The sequence below is a fragment of the Anolis carolinensis genome, chromosome 5 (assembly GCF_035594765.1).
Source record: "Anolis carolinensis isolate JA03-04 chromosome 5, rAnoCar3.1.pri, whole genome shotgun sequence".
Lineage (NCBI taxonomy): Eukaryota > Metazoa > Chordata > Lepidosauria > Squamata > Dactyloidae > Anolis > Anolis carolinensis.
In genome coordinates, this window is record NC_085845.1 from 5516111 (window position 1) to 5529587 (window position 13477).

Here is a 13477-nt window from a genome sequence, read left to right on the forward strand (position 1 = left end):
GGATAGGAGAATGTGTCATTCCTGATTTCTCTTCCAGTCCTCACCTCCCCTGCTTTAGCTGTGCACTAATAAAAACTGAAAACTTAAACAAGACTTGGTTGTTTAAAAAAAGATTAAGCCACCTTTCCTATAAATTTAGTTTATCTCAGTATCAAGACTTTTCAGAATAAGCCAGTCATGAATTGATGCAATAGATCCCCACCTCCTTTGATATCTCTTTCCTTTTCTAAACATTATTTTCACCTAACAAAATATTTCTGGCAAGGAAGATATGTAGTGTGCCTCTCATATTAGGGAGCACGATAAATGAAATACTTGCTTATTTTGGTCTCAAAAGTATTGGAAGCTTTTAGATGACTTACTTGAATATGTCTTGGACATAGTATCTAATTTATTCAATATGGTTGTTAAATCACTGTGCAAATGAAAGCAGGTTGCTTAGCTTTTTTTAAAAGTCTCTACATGCTATAGAGACTCACCTGTACAGTTATTTCTGTCTACAGTCCTTGTGGAGTAGTGGTGTGGCTGGTGAAATTTCAGACTGTACGTTGCATCAAGCCAGGCGGTCTTGATTGCTTTTCCAGCTTAATTCTCTCCCTCTCTTGCATCAGGTATACCTCCATAACCTTGGCATTGATCAGTCACCTTCATCCATATTGACTCCATTCATGCCTCGAGGGCCAATCAGAGAAATTGAATTGTCTCCAACTGAGCTCAGGACGCTGAAGGCATCCACTGATTTGTTAACGCATCACGTGCAGGGATCGGAAGGTATGGCACAAATGAGTGGGCCTGTGTTCATGGAGATTAGATAGTTCTCTTAAGAGCTGTGGAGTTCCAATAGCTAAATGCATCCAGCTTGGGAGACATTCTGTCTTGAATACCAGTTGAGTGACAGATATACTGGCTTTAATAATAATAACAATACAGCAATAATAATAACAACAATGATGGTCACTGTTATTATGTTAGTTACCTGCCTCTCTTCACAGCTCGAGGTGGGGCACTACACATTTAAAACATGGGCTCCTTCTGGGCTTCAGCTGTCAGAATATAATAGACATATCCAGCAGGCCTACCCAGTTAATTTATAAATATGAATTTTAAAGTTGTGTCCTGTGTCTACTGTATTTTAATCTTTGTTCTGTGTACGAGTGTTTATCTGAATGTTTTAATGATGTGTCTTGACTATGTTGTGCTCCGCCTTGAACTGTGGGGAGAGGTGGGTAAGAAATAAATTATTATTATTGCTGTTATTATTACTGCTTGGAATAATTGCTGTTTTCATAATATAAGTTTGCATCTGCTCCTATGTGTTTGTAGGCATTTTCATTGGTAAACTGTACTATGGATTCCTAACCATTGTTTGTTTTCTTCTAGGAGGCCGTCACTCCGTGATTAATGCTATGCAGTCAAGCTTTGACTCTTCCATTTTTAGTGGGACAGTTCCAGCAGGATCACAAACTGGCCCTGGTAGTCCACTGCCCACGGCGCTTCGGTCACAGTCTTCTGTCTGCCATCAGTTCCAGCTTCCTGCTTCCCCAACACCAGGGTCAGAGGGCACATCTGAATCCCCAGTTGCTCCGCAGTCAGCAGAACGGAGTCAAGTAACCCCAGAAGTCCCCTCTGATTCTCATTCTAAAGAGCAAAAAAAGCCAGAATGTGTACAGGCACTGACTGACAGAATTAATGTAGAAGAGCTTGCAGTATGTAAAGCGAAACCATTTCCTAACTCTGAGGCTCAAGAAAATATTGAAAAGGGTATGAATAAGGAAAGCACTTCTTTGCATGTCATTTCCGAAGAAGAAAGAGAGGATTCCTTAATAGGATCGAAAACACTGAAGGAAATTGAGAAACTTCTGGCAGAGACAGCAAGCAGAACTTCAGGTAGAAATGTTAATGCCGGCTCCCCATTTTGCTCTTCTGCAGAACTCGATTGCTCATTGGAAGAAATGAAAAGCATCAGTGGCTCTGGAAATTTTGGACCAGTCACAGGGGCTAGTGCAGGTTTCCAGAGAGTGTGGTCCTGGGATGAGACGCTCAGCAGACAACATGTTCAAGATGGCCATCTGCACGCCAAAGCCCTCAGCCTCACTGGTAGCTTGAAATGGGAAGGCTTGCTTGCTGGAGATTTTTGCAGCAAGGGGGAAGCTGTGCCAGAAAAAACGAGGCCAACAGGCAAAGCATGCATTGAGGAGGTCAGGAAAGTGAAGCCTGTGGGACGGTCTGAGCCAGAAGGTTGCAACAGTGTAGTGTCAAATAAAAGCCTCCCTGTTTCTGGAAATGGTGCTGCAAAGAGCGGCTTGGGTAGCCCCAGAGATCTCAAAGAACTCCAGGCTACTTTTACTGTAAAGCCTTTGAATGTGCTAGAAAACGTTCAGCAAATTTTGGAGAAAACCAAAGGAGGAGGCAGCAGTAAAGAGATGGGTAGCAGCCATGAAAGTGAAAACAGCAGCAGCGTGGACTCACTGGGTATCAGAGTGAAACATCTTCTGCAATATGAACGTCCTGTCCCACAGAAATCATGCTGGTTAAATGAGCAGGAGCCCATTGGAGGTGGTCCGAAACATGGCTCACTTGGGGCTAGTTTAGCTGGCAGCAAAGGGAACCCCAAGGCTTCTCAGAGCGACAATAGCAGCAGCAGCTTGGACTCTTTGGCTGTCCGCGTCAGAAGCCTTTTGGAAGAGGAACGTCCCGTGATGCACGCCATTGAGATCCTACAGAGTGCGGAAGAAGAAGAAGCAAAAGTCCATGGTAGGCAACTTACTCTCAGGAGTACTCTAAGGGTGCATCTACACCAGGCAGGGGCAGACTTCAGCCCTCCAGGTGTTTTGGACTTCAACACCCACAATTCCTAACAGCCGGAAGTTTGCCCATACCTGATCTATATGATAGAAAGAATGCATTTTGACACCACTTTACATTGCATGGCTCAAGGCTATGGAATTTTGGGAGATACAGTTTTACAAGTATGTTAGCCTTCTCTTAGGAATGCTGGTGCCTCACCAAACTATGACTCCCATGATTCCATAACATTGAGCCATGCTAGTTAAAAGTGGTGGTCAAAATGCATTAGTTCTCCAGTGTCAGTGCATCCCTAGTTTCAATAAAGAAAGAAAGGGTTAAAGTGCAGTCAAATGGTATTACTTCTATGGTGTAGATGTACCCTCAAGCATAATTCCTTGGAGTATAAGTGTCAGAATGCAACACCACTCTCCTGACTGAATTGGCAGAGAAATTTAGCTGGAGTCCTTGAAGCTGCAGCTCCCACTTTTGAACTTATAATACTGCCATGGCAATCACAGACTCAGTGGAAGCCAGGAAACCTTGTTCTCTGTGATAACTGATCCCACGGTACAAGTTTTGGTTCCTTTGGAGACTGCTGTGGCTGAATGTGAAATGTCAGGGAGTGGGGCTTTGCACACAGACTTCCAAGGAACCCAAATGGGCTGGACCTAAGAGTCTCAGGGAAGTGTAGATGGATTTCAGGAGATTTCAAGAAAGAAAGAAAAACAGATAAAGAGTTTTGAATGTGACATTTCAAGCTGTTTGTATTCTAGAAAAACAGACCTGTCCACTTGCCTGAAAAGTAGCCTTGCCCAACAAATGACTTCAACACATTTTACCCCAGCTTGTACTTACAAACAGCCTTCTTGTTTGCGATCCACAATGAAGTGAATAGCTGTTTGTGTTCAGTTTCTCTCAGGATAAATTTGGCTCCATAGTGGAACAATCACATAATTGTTTGACAACTTGGGCTGTCAACAAGGAAAACACACAGGACTGGCTTTCTAATGGGCAAATTGGGCAGCTAGAATCTGTGCAAATTTTGATTTATTTGCTACATTATATTTGCTGCACTATAAGATAAATGAGATAAATTGTTCTCCAATTGTAGCCAGAAATTGTAATAGTACTAAAATATAAGTAATTTTTCCGAAATAATCACACAAGCAAATCCAGGCTAACATGAGATACGTCAATATCACAGCTCTATTATATATTTTTATCCAGTGCTCTTTCTCCAATCCATCAAATGAAATACCAGGAAACGGAGATGGCTGTAATGTGATTTTCTGATATGGATTGGAAAATTTGCAATGTAATAGAAAAATTGTTAAAATTGTGTTTCTTAATTCTGTGTGCAAACAAGCATTTGACCTTTCAATATTTGCACTTAGCACAATTTTTCCAAACTAACAAGTATTAATGAAAAAATATATACATTTTACTTCTAGATGGTTTTCTTATTTAGGTGAAACCTGCTTGTATAAAATGCATATATGTATTTGTTCAGATGGTTTTATAAGAAAATACAACTTAAAGCAGAACTGGGATGGAATGAACTGTGGATTGTTGAAGTGACAAACAGAGAAAACCCAAAATTGATAGATTGATCCTATTTTCTGTAGCCTGGGTGAAGCTGAAGCGGGCGGCTCAACCTCCATACTCCGTGCCTGAGTTAAATGAAGAGGATCGACGGATGATAGAACAAATCAAGAGAGAGCAGAGTCTGAAAGCCCAAGGACACAAGCAGGTAGATACGTATAATGGAACATTTAAACATTTGGCATAAAAAGAGTCTTGCTCAAAGCAGTAGTTTCTTGCTACCAGTTAAAACTGTAATGACATTTTCATGTAGTTGGAAACATGGGAAATATGATGAATTGGCTAATTGAATACCTGAATATTTGGAAGGTCACCTTCCTATATGATGCTTGCTGCTGCTCACATTCTGAAGGCCACAGATCACTTCTGTGTGTCTGAAATGGAAAGCATGGGTGCCTTAAAGAAATGCAGGCTATAGAGCAGGCATCCTCAGACTGTGTCCCCCAGGATGTTTAGACCTCCAACTCCAAAAAGCCCCTATTGCCAGCTTGTTTATCAGTAGGATTTCTGGGAGGCCCAAACAGCTGGAAGGCTGCAGTTTGAGGATGCCTTCTCTAGAATGGAAATAGTAGGGCTGAGTCCCAACTTCACATCCTTGAAGCTTCCCATCAGTCCTCCAAGCCCCTATGTTGCAATTTTAAAAAATCCTCCAGAAAACAGGCATAGAGGAAGCCTCCCAAACACACCAAAATATGCAGCCCCCTCTTGAACCATCCCTATTAAATACCTCTGTTTTAATTGGAATTCAGTTTAAACCAATGACAGAATTGTAGCATCTAGTTGCCATTTTGGGAGGCTTTGGAACAAAAACAGGTGCACTGTAGAGAAAGTGTGTACTTTGGAGTATCTGAGGGATTGATTGCTCCTACTAAGAAATGGTTTATAGTTTTTCTTTTGGACCACTTTTGACAGTTTTGAGGGGAGAGATGACGAGTTTGGAAGGCTATGGCAAGGAGGGGATTGAAGCTAGAAAAATCACCATATTTCAGATCATTTTTGCTTTTTTAAATATATGGGTTTGGGAGCTTTGCGTGAGACCTGGGAAGAGGGTTTGGAGTGTGTTTGCCCATCTCTGATGTACAACCACTCTTCCTGTCTGGGTTAGAGGGGTAGTTTCAGTGGATGGGAGGTTCTGTACATCAGAGATACGGAGCCCATCTCACAGAAATGTAAAAAAGGAATTGGAAGAAATGTGGTGAGACTCCATAGGAATATTGGGACTCTATAGCAGAGGAGAGTGCAGCATAGCCACATCTATGTATGAGCTTATGATAGGAAACAGGAGATGAAATGTTTTGGTAGGGTTAAAAAAAGGTAAACACTTTTATTGTTGCAGATACTACATCTCAGGTGAAAGATTAGATAAGGCAAAAAGAAAGTTACCCAGTGTTGGTACAAGATTCCTTAATGCTAACTCTGATGTCTGTGTGTAAGGCATCCTGAGGCAGAGAAAAGCCTTATGATGCTCCTGTTTCAGACAAAGGGTACCATTGGGAGAAGGGAGAAGTGACTTCTACATGCAGGCAGGGAGCAAACTTCAACTCTCGATCTTGAAAACAGAGGTGAAAACAAGATAGCAGGCATCCACTCCAGGTCTCCCCTTGTCCCTAATTGCTCTTTATATAAATGTTGACGTGTCACCACTTCCAGTAAACCCCTCGCCCTTCTACATGCAAAAGGGAAGGTGGGGACCAGGTTTTTTGGTCTGGAAAAGTAATGTGAGAAGTGGTTTGGTGGGCAAGATGTGGCACAGTGGACCCCTCTTTTGTGTATTCAGTATTACTTCTTCATGCTCTTGAATGACACACTGATATGCTATTGAATGACACACTGACACACTGCCTGTTAATTTTTGTGTATTTACCTTGTCTGTTCTCAGCGTATGCTAACAGGGACTCTGCCGCTGGTGCTAACATGGGGGTGAGGTGATCAGAGTGTGGTTGTTCAGCATGGTTTGAAGCTTTGAGTAATGCATCTAGATATTATCACATTTTGACTCTTAATGGCAAACCGTTTCCACTGTGGGAAGCTCGAAGCTGCTGACGCTAAATCTCCTGCCTGCCTGCCTCAGAAAGGGAGTGTTTGTGTTCACTTGATTTGTTTGCTGTGTGATCTTTGCTGTGTGAAGATGTATTTCATCTTATGAAACAGGCTGGTTTCCCCCCAATCCCCCAAGTTGCTTTGACTTGATCAAGCAAAGGGTATCTCTTTATGTTTTCAGTGCTGATATCCTCAAAAGGGTATTGGCGTCTTCTTTGTTATCTCTGTGTGTTTCATATGTGGCTTGAAGTGAACTGCGCAAAAGGAAAGGCTTTTACAAATTGACAGTCCACATCCTGATTGTGCCAGGAAGTTTACTTGCTTCTCTTTAGCTGTGAATTTTCTATTCAATTATTGGCAAGAACGCCCTGTGGATGTGGAAGTTTGCTGTTCTATATTTACCCATGCATTATTTAGATGAGCATTTCAGCCAAGCTGGGTGATACTGAATACACTGAGAACATTCTTCAGATCCAGATTAGAAATTAACCTATTATCTGGACCCTCCTTAGGTGTTTCTGTGGATAAGTTAACATCTCTGCTTTTGTTCTTGACTTTTTCACTTTGGAAGTACATGCGGAATTCAAAGCAGGCAGCAGGAATAAGATTTTTTCTTTGCTACATGAAAGTGTTTGTGTATTCAGCTCTTGCAGCTTCAATTCCTGACCTTCCCACTCCATGCTCTCAGTCCTTCTTGGTTTTTCATTTTTTTCCATCAGCTCTTGCTTATGGGTATGTCCCTGAAAAACATTAGAAAGTGACAGGTCTGAAAGCGTTTTTCAAATGTATGCTTCCATGAGAGTACTTTCAAAATACAATAATTATTTCAGAAAGAAAAAAAATACATCTAGAAGCTGATTCTAAATATTTATATGGTTTTGGAAGCATTTTTTTCAGCTACATTAGCTATGCCTCCAATTCCCAGATGTATCAATTAATGAGAAAAGGAAGGAGAAAGAAAACTTGCAGGTCAGTTGTCTGTACATGTTGATTTCGCTTTTTACTAAGGAAGCAAAGCACTGGCTATCACCTTTAACTGACATTTAATAAAACATCTAAATAGAACTTCATTCTCTCTTGCACTCAAAGCAAATTCCACTTTCAGAGAATGCCATTTCAACTGGGAATTGTTAAGCATGAGGACAGATATTTAGGGTGCTGGAGAACTGTCTTGTAAAATCTCTTTCATTTTAGATGCCACTGAAACTCTTCTATTCTATGAAACACTTTGCTATTTTTCTGCTGATTCTTTAGTTTTCCTTTGTTGGAGTGTGCTAATTTTTGGGTGTTTGTTTGATATTTAGATTTTTACTGTGAGCTTTGTAAATAGTTTTTAAAACTCTGCTTTAATTTTATGTCAGTTATTTATCAGCTACCATTAAAAGGAAAAATTCAATGTAATGTATATAAAGAGTGCGAGGCAAATGTGGGGAGTACTAATATCTTCATAACTTCAAATCATTTTATTTAATATAGATTACCAGGCTGTATTCCTAGTATGCGTCTTTGAGCCCCCCAGTGTAACTCTATGGTCAGCTTCCACCAAATCGCACTAGTACCTAGAGATTCCTAGAGAGGTGTTCTCCTTATTTGTTCCTGTGGTCAACTTCCAGCAGAAGTTCACTATAGAATCACACTAGACAGCCTAAAGATTTCTAGAGATAATATTTTGATCAGATCTTCAAATAATAAAATCCACTGAAGTCAAACCTGTAAATGTGTAGGGCTGTAAACTGTAAAATTGTTTATTTTATGGCTTATTTTTATGAGCAAAGCTCTAGCCCTGCTGCAGGAGAGCTGTATCAATGAATTATGCATGTTGTCATTTTCTATCTCTCTTGGATTCCTAACAGGGCCCACTGTGGAGAAATGAAAGGATTTCTAGCTCAGATCCTGTTTTAAAGGCCAACTCAGAACTCTCAAAACTTCCAGGTGGCACTGAGCTACAAAAGGCCACCCATACACATAATTTCCAACTAACTGAATTTCCAGAGGTGAATACAGCTTTGTCTGGGCCAAGGCATGGAACCAGCTGTGCCCTTCAAAACGATCTAGTGGCAGAGTCTTCAAGCAGAATGCAAAGCCATGTCCCCAACCAGCTTCAGATCCACTCAGATAATTCCTTGGATTCCAAACACATTGTCCATTTTCCCATTGGTAGTGCCATTGACACAGATCTGATGGAGTTGACCAGTGACTCCAGAGCACTTGCAGGACATGGAGTGAAAACATCAACCCAGGCTAAGCTGATGGTCAACAACTCTTCCACAGAACCTGCCAAGCAAATTACCTCTATCACATTTGCATCTCGCAAGAGGTCATATTCCCCTTCTGCTTCCTGCTCTGGCCTTCAAACACCCACCACGCCTTCTGTTTCTGCACTTTTGCGTAGCCAACCTGTTAATAACGAATGGTTGACCCCTGATAGGCTGCAGCAAGAACCTTTAAAACCTGGTGCATCAGCAGGTGTCACACCTATTCAGGTGCCAGATCAGAGTGTTGGGTTTTCCTTAGGCAGAGGGGGCCATCAAGGCGCATCCATCATTGGCATCAAAGATGAATCTCGTCAAGAAGAGAACAGTGCCTCGGTAGGAAAATCTCAAGCCGATTGTATTGTGCAAAAGATCCACTACAAGGAAGCTCAGCCTTCTTCCCAAATATTTACTGAGCCGAGATCTGGCAGACTTGTAGGTGATGTTTGTGATCACAAACCTAACCCCAAAGGAATGGTGGATGATTTATCCTACTCCACAAATATCCCTCAACAGAAGGTAGATGATGCTAGCCCCCAAAGTAGGTTTGCAGATGGAACAGGAAGCTTTTCTCATGCCTCTGAGCCTAAAGGCACGTTAATAAAAGATAATAAATTCACCTTTGATTCACATTTAAGTAGGGCTGAAGACAGGGATGTAAGAAGCAGCAGTCCATTACCATCTCCTTCAGGCCACAAAGCAGTGGTCATGCCAGGATCGCCTCCATCCCAGACCAGGAAAGCCCTATCTGGTGTTCACATTACTATATCTCCAAAGCGTGTTGATATGGATCATCCATTTCGTTTGGACTCTGGGGCTGAAACGAGACAAGTTGAAAGAGTTAAGAGCAATCTTCATCCAGCAACTGTAAATGTTCCAGCTAGTTCATTAGAAGCTACCTCTAAGTCAGAATCCACAGACCTTTCCCAAAAGACTCAGAAGTCTTCGTACTTCCCACTATTACCAGTTTCTCAGGTTAAGTACCCCTCTGTCCAAGTTGAGACAGAACTAGCCCCACGCCAAACTCAAGAACTTTTGGGAAGTAGGCAGAATGTTCCAACTGCAGACCAAAGCAGTGCTAGAAGTCCTAGATCCAGTGGGCAGAGTCTGGAAGAGAGCGCAAAGACCACGGCTGCTTCTCAGACTGAAAGGATGTCATCAGACGCCATCACTCAGATAACCACAGAAAGCCCCGAAAAGACAACCTATTCGGCAGAGATATTTGTCAGAGCTGACAGCAATGAGATGGATGCTCCAAGACACCTTCCTCAGAAGAGACTTGAATTCCTAAGCACCACAACTGCGGATGTCAACCAGAGATCCATTCTGAGCCGACAGTCTGGTGAGAAATCTAATTTGTTCTTTGGTCTGCCGATCCATATTAATGGCCAGGGGAGGAGTTTTGTGATGGCAGCCTGAAAAATTGGTGGCTTAAATAAAATTGTAATGGGTGATACCTGACTACCCAGTCTTGTGTGTGTAGGGGAACTTTCTGTTTTGGGTGAAGGAAGAGCACAACATGAGCATTCAATGGGTTGTTGTGTGTTTTCCAGGCTGTATGGCCATGTTCCACAAGTATTCTCTCCTGACATTTTGCCCATATCTATGGTAGGCACCCTCAGAGGTTGTGAGGTATATATACCTCACAGCCTCTGAGTACCTCACAACCTCTGAGGATGCCTGCCATAGATGTGGGCGAAACATCAGGAAAGAATGCTTCTGGAACATGGCCATACAGCCTGGAAAACACACAACAACCCTGTGATTCTGGCCATGAAAGCCTTTGACAACACAATGGGCATTCAGTGTTTTATATGGACAAGAAGCTGTTTGGTGTAGGGTTTTTTTGTGAAATATTTAAGTAAAAATCACTACCACTGACCTGTTCATAATTCCACTGGCATATGCAAAATTTTCCATGGAAATTGATGCTACCAAGGCCCCTGCTGCTTTTAGATTTGGTAACAGAGGAGGGTGAAGAACAGCAGCTATCGAAGTCCATAATCTTGCAATGATTTGAATTTCTTGGATCCAACACAAATAGCCAAGTCAAATGGTTTTTGCATTCTTAATCGATGCTTTCCAAATCTATGATTCACCACTTTGGCTATTAGGGCATAGAGCAACATAATATTATGATAGAATGTCCCCTCACAAGATTTTTTTAAAGGTGTTCATCTCATCCCCATTCTGTGCGGTTCGAGTCACTTTTGAGTCCATAACTTTTTATTGGAGCTGGCTTTGCATTGTAGACACCACAGTCAGCACCAGTGGGAAAGTATGGCTGCATATGTATTTAAATGTAGAAGTTATATTACACAGAGTGAGGTGCTTTGTAAATGAGCGAAGTAGGGGATACTGAGAACGCTTCCTTTGCTGAAGGGCTGCTTCAGCAGTTCTGCTATTTCCATCGTACTTCCTCTTTGGCCAGACTCTAGGACTGATGGGAACTGGAGTTCAAGAACACTCAAAATGCAACAGGTTACCCATCTCTGGCCACCTGTTTATCTTTGAGATATCAAAGCCAGGCTTTTTGAGGGATATAGGAGGGTAAATTCTGATCATCCTGTCTTCCTCCATGGTGCAGTGAGCTCTGCAGTGAAGTTTGAATCACATTTAATAAGCCCTTGTGGGAGCTGTTGTATTTAGGATTGCAGTGCAATAATGTTAGGTGACTGATAACTGTGGGGATAAGGGCTTGATAGCTTGCATCTTATGGATGGTTCACACAGAGTCGTGAAATGAAATTGTCCTGCAGTATCATGTTCCGCCCTTTCCCATGCTCTATGTCTCCAAGGAGCCTTCATTTATTTTCTGTGCTTTACTCTTGGATGCCTCTGAATTAGACTTATAGGGGTGGGGATATGTGGGGCAGGGTCAAGCTAGGATTGTCAAATCTCATATTCTGATCTTTACAGCTAAAACCCCCAGTGGCGCAGTGGGTTAAAACCTTGTGCCAGCAGGACTGCTGACTTGAAGGTTGGGTTGCTGACCTGAAGGTTGCCAGTTCGAATCTGGATATAGCACGGATGAGTTCCCTCTGTCAGCTCCAGCTTCCCATTTGTGGGACATGAGAGAAGCCTCCCACAAGGATGGTAAAAATATCAAAACATCTAGGCAACGTCCCCTGGCCAACGTCCTTGCAGATGGCCAATTCTCTCACACCAGAAGCGACTTGCAGTTTCTGAAGTCGCTTCTGACACACACTCAAAAAATCGTTACAGCAGGTAAAATATTTCAACTGAAAAAATCATGCTAAACATTTTGTAACTGCAATGGATTCATGCTTCTAGAAGTGGAGTAGTCAGGCTGCTGGAGGATTATACTCGCTTCTGGATGGCAACACTTTATTGGGATCATTGAGAAATCAGTGTTATGGTCATTAACCAAGCACTGTGGCTATGGCAGTTTTCCAGTACACGCTTAGCCTGTCTCATCACTTTCCATTTTGCACTATTTGCCTTAAGGTCATCCCATTGATGCTATCCATTGAATGAAACAAACCCATCAAGGTGGTGATTGAGAAGTTAAAGAATAATTGGCTGCTTAAATGTACTGTAGAAACTATGTAAAGCACACTTACAGTATGTGGTAGGGCTGAGGGCACCAGCCTGCTTTAAATATATGAACCCCATCTAGAGTATGTGAATGAGCATGACATCCTATCAGAAATAAGATTTCTATTTCTGTGTGGAAGCATCCAGGGTCTTACTAGATGTAGGAACAATATGCCTTCTGTATGAGTAACCTTACAAAGTTCATAAATCCATATGGTTTTATCCCTTCAGTTGCTGCTGTTTTTTGTCTTGCCCATTTTGCTTTATCTCTTGCAGATCCGCCGCTTTTGGTGCCTTACAAGCCGCCAGGAAGTTCAGAAATGTACTATGTCCCCTGTTCGAAGGAAGCACTCGGGTTGTCTCGGATCAGGTCAGAGACTACGGTGGAGAGCTCCCATTCAGGTATTTCACAGTAGTCTTACCTTGATCAAAGGTGTGTTTGGGTTTCTCAATACTCTAGATTTTATACGTGCAGCATTTGCTGTAGAGCTGATTTTGCATGTAATAAGAGCATCCGCAGTTTGTTGTGTAGCTTTTAAATTGGTTGAACGGAGCTGAGATAGTCTAGGTTTTACACTAGTTATAGAGCAGTCAAAGCAAATTAGGAGACGAAGCTCCATGTGCTAAAATATGCTTGCTTTATTTGTTTTAAAAAGTGTGTTTTGGCCAATAACAACACTGGTCTTCCTCAGGCACTATACAAAAATTGCTTATCTAATTCTATTTAATATATTTACAGGGACAACACAAAATTAGTTATATTTTTCAAATATAGTCTACATAACCCATTTTGTGTGTGTGTGTGTGTGTGTGTGTGTGTGTGTGTATATATATATATATATATACACACACACACACACATACACATACATACACACACATACACACACATATACAGAAATGCCTGGGCTTGTCTAATACACTCGCCAAAGATGGGAACAATTAAGCAACAAAAACAAGAGACTTTCATCCTTGGATATTGTTGTGTGGATTTAGGTAGTCAAGAGAAAAAAAGAACCAGTTGTTTTTTAATGAGTCACAAAGATTGCAGTCATCCTAAATGCTACCTCAGTTTACTTTCATATTTTATTTATTTATTTACAGCATTTATATTCCGCCCTTCTCACCCCGAAGGGGACTCAGGGCGGATCACATTATACATATAGGCAAACATTCAATGCCGTTTAACATAGAACAAAGACAGACAAACATAGGCTCTGAGCGGGCCTCGAACTCATG

At 41.7% G+C, this 13477-nt stretch overlaps 1 protein-coding gene across 1 annotated transcript in view; it reads left to right on the forward strand.

Annotated features, from left to right (window-relative positions):
- The window catches only part of alms1 (ALMS1 centrosome and basal body associated protein), a 114314-nt gene that overhangs the window by 53294 nt on the left and 47543 nt on the right, over nt 1-13477 (forward strand). The window contains exons 6-10 of the mRNA XM_008122042.3: nt 612-771; nt 1381-2754; nt 4413-4537; nt 8283-10023; nt 12515-12640. Of these exons, the coding sequence (XP_008120249.1) occupies nt 612-771; nt 1381-2754; nt 4413-4537; nt 8283-10023; nt 12515-12640 (3526 nt within the window). The remainder of the gene's footprint in view (nt 1-611; nt 772-1380; nt 2755-4412; nt 4538-8282; nt 10024-12514; nt 12641-13477) is intronic.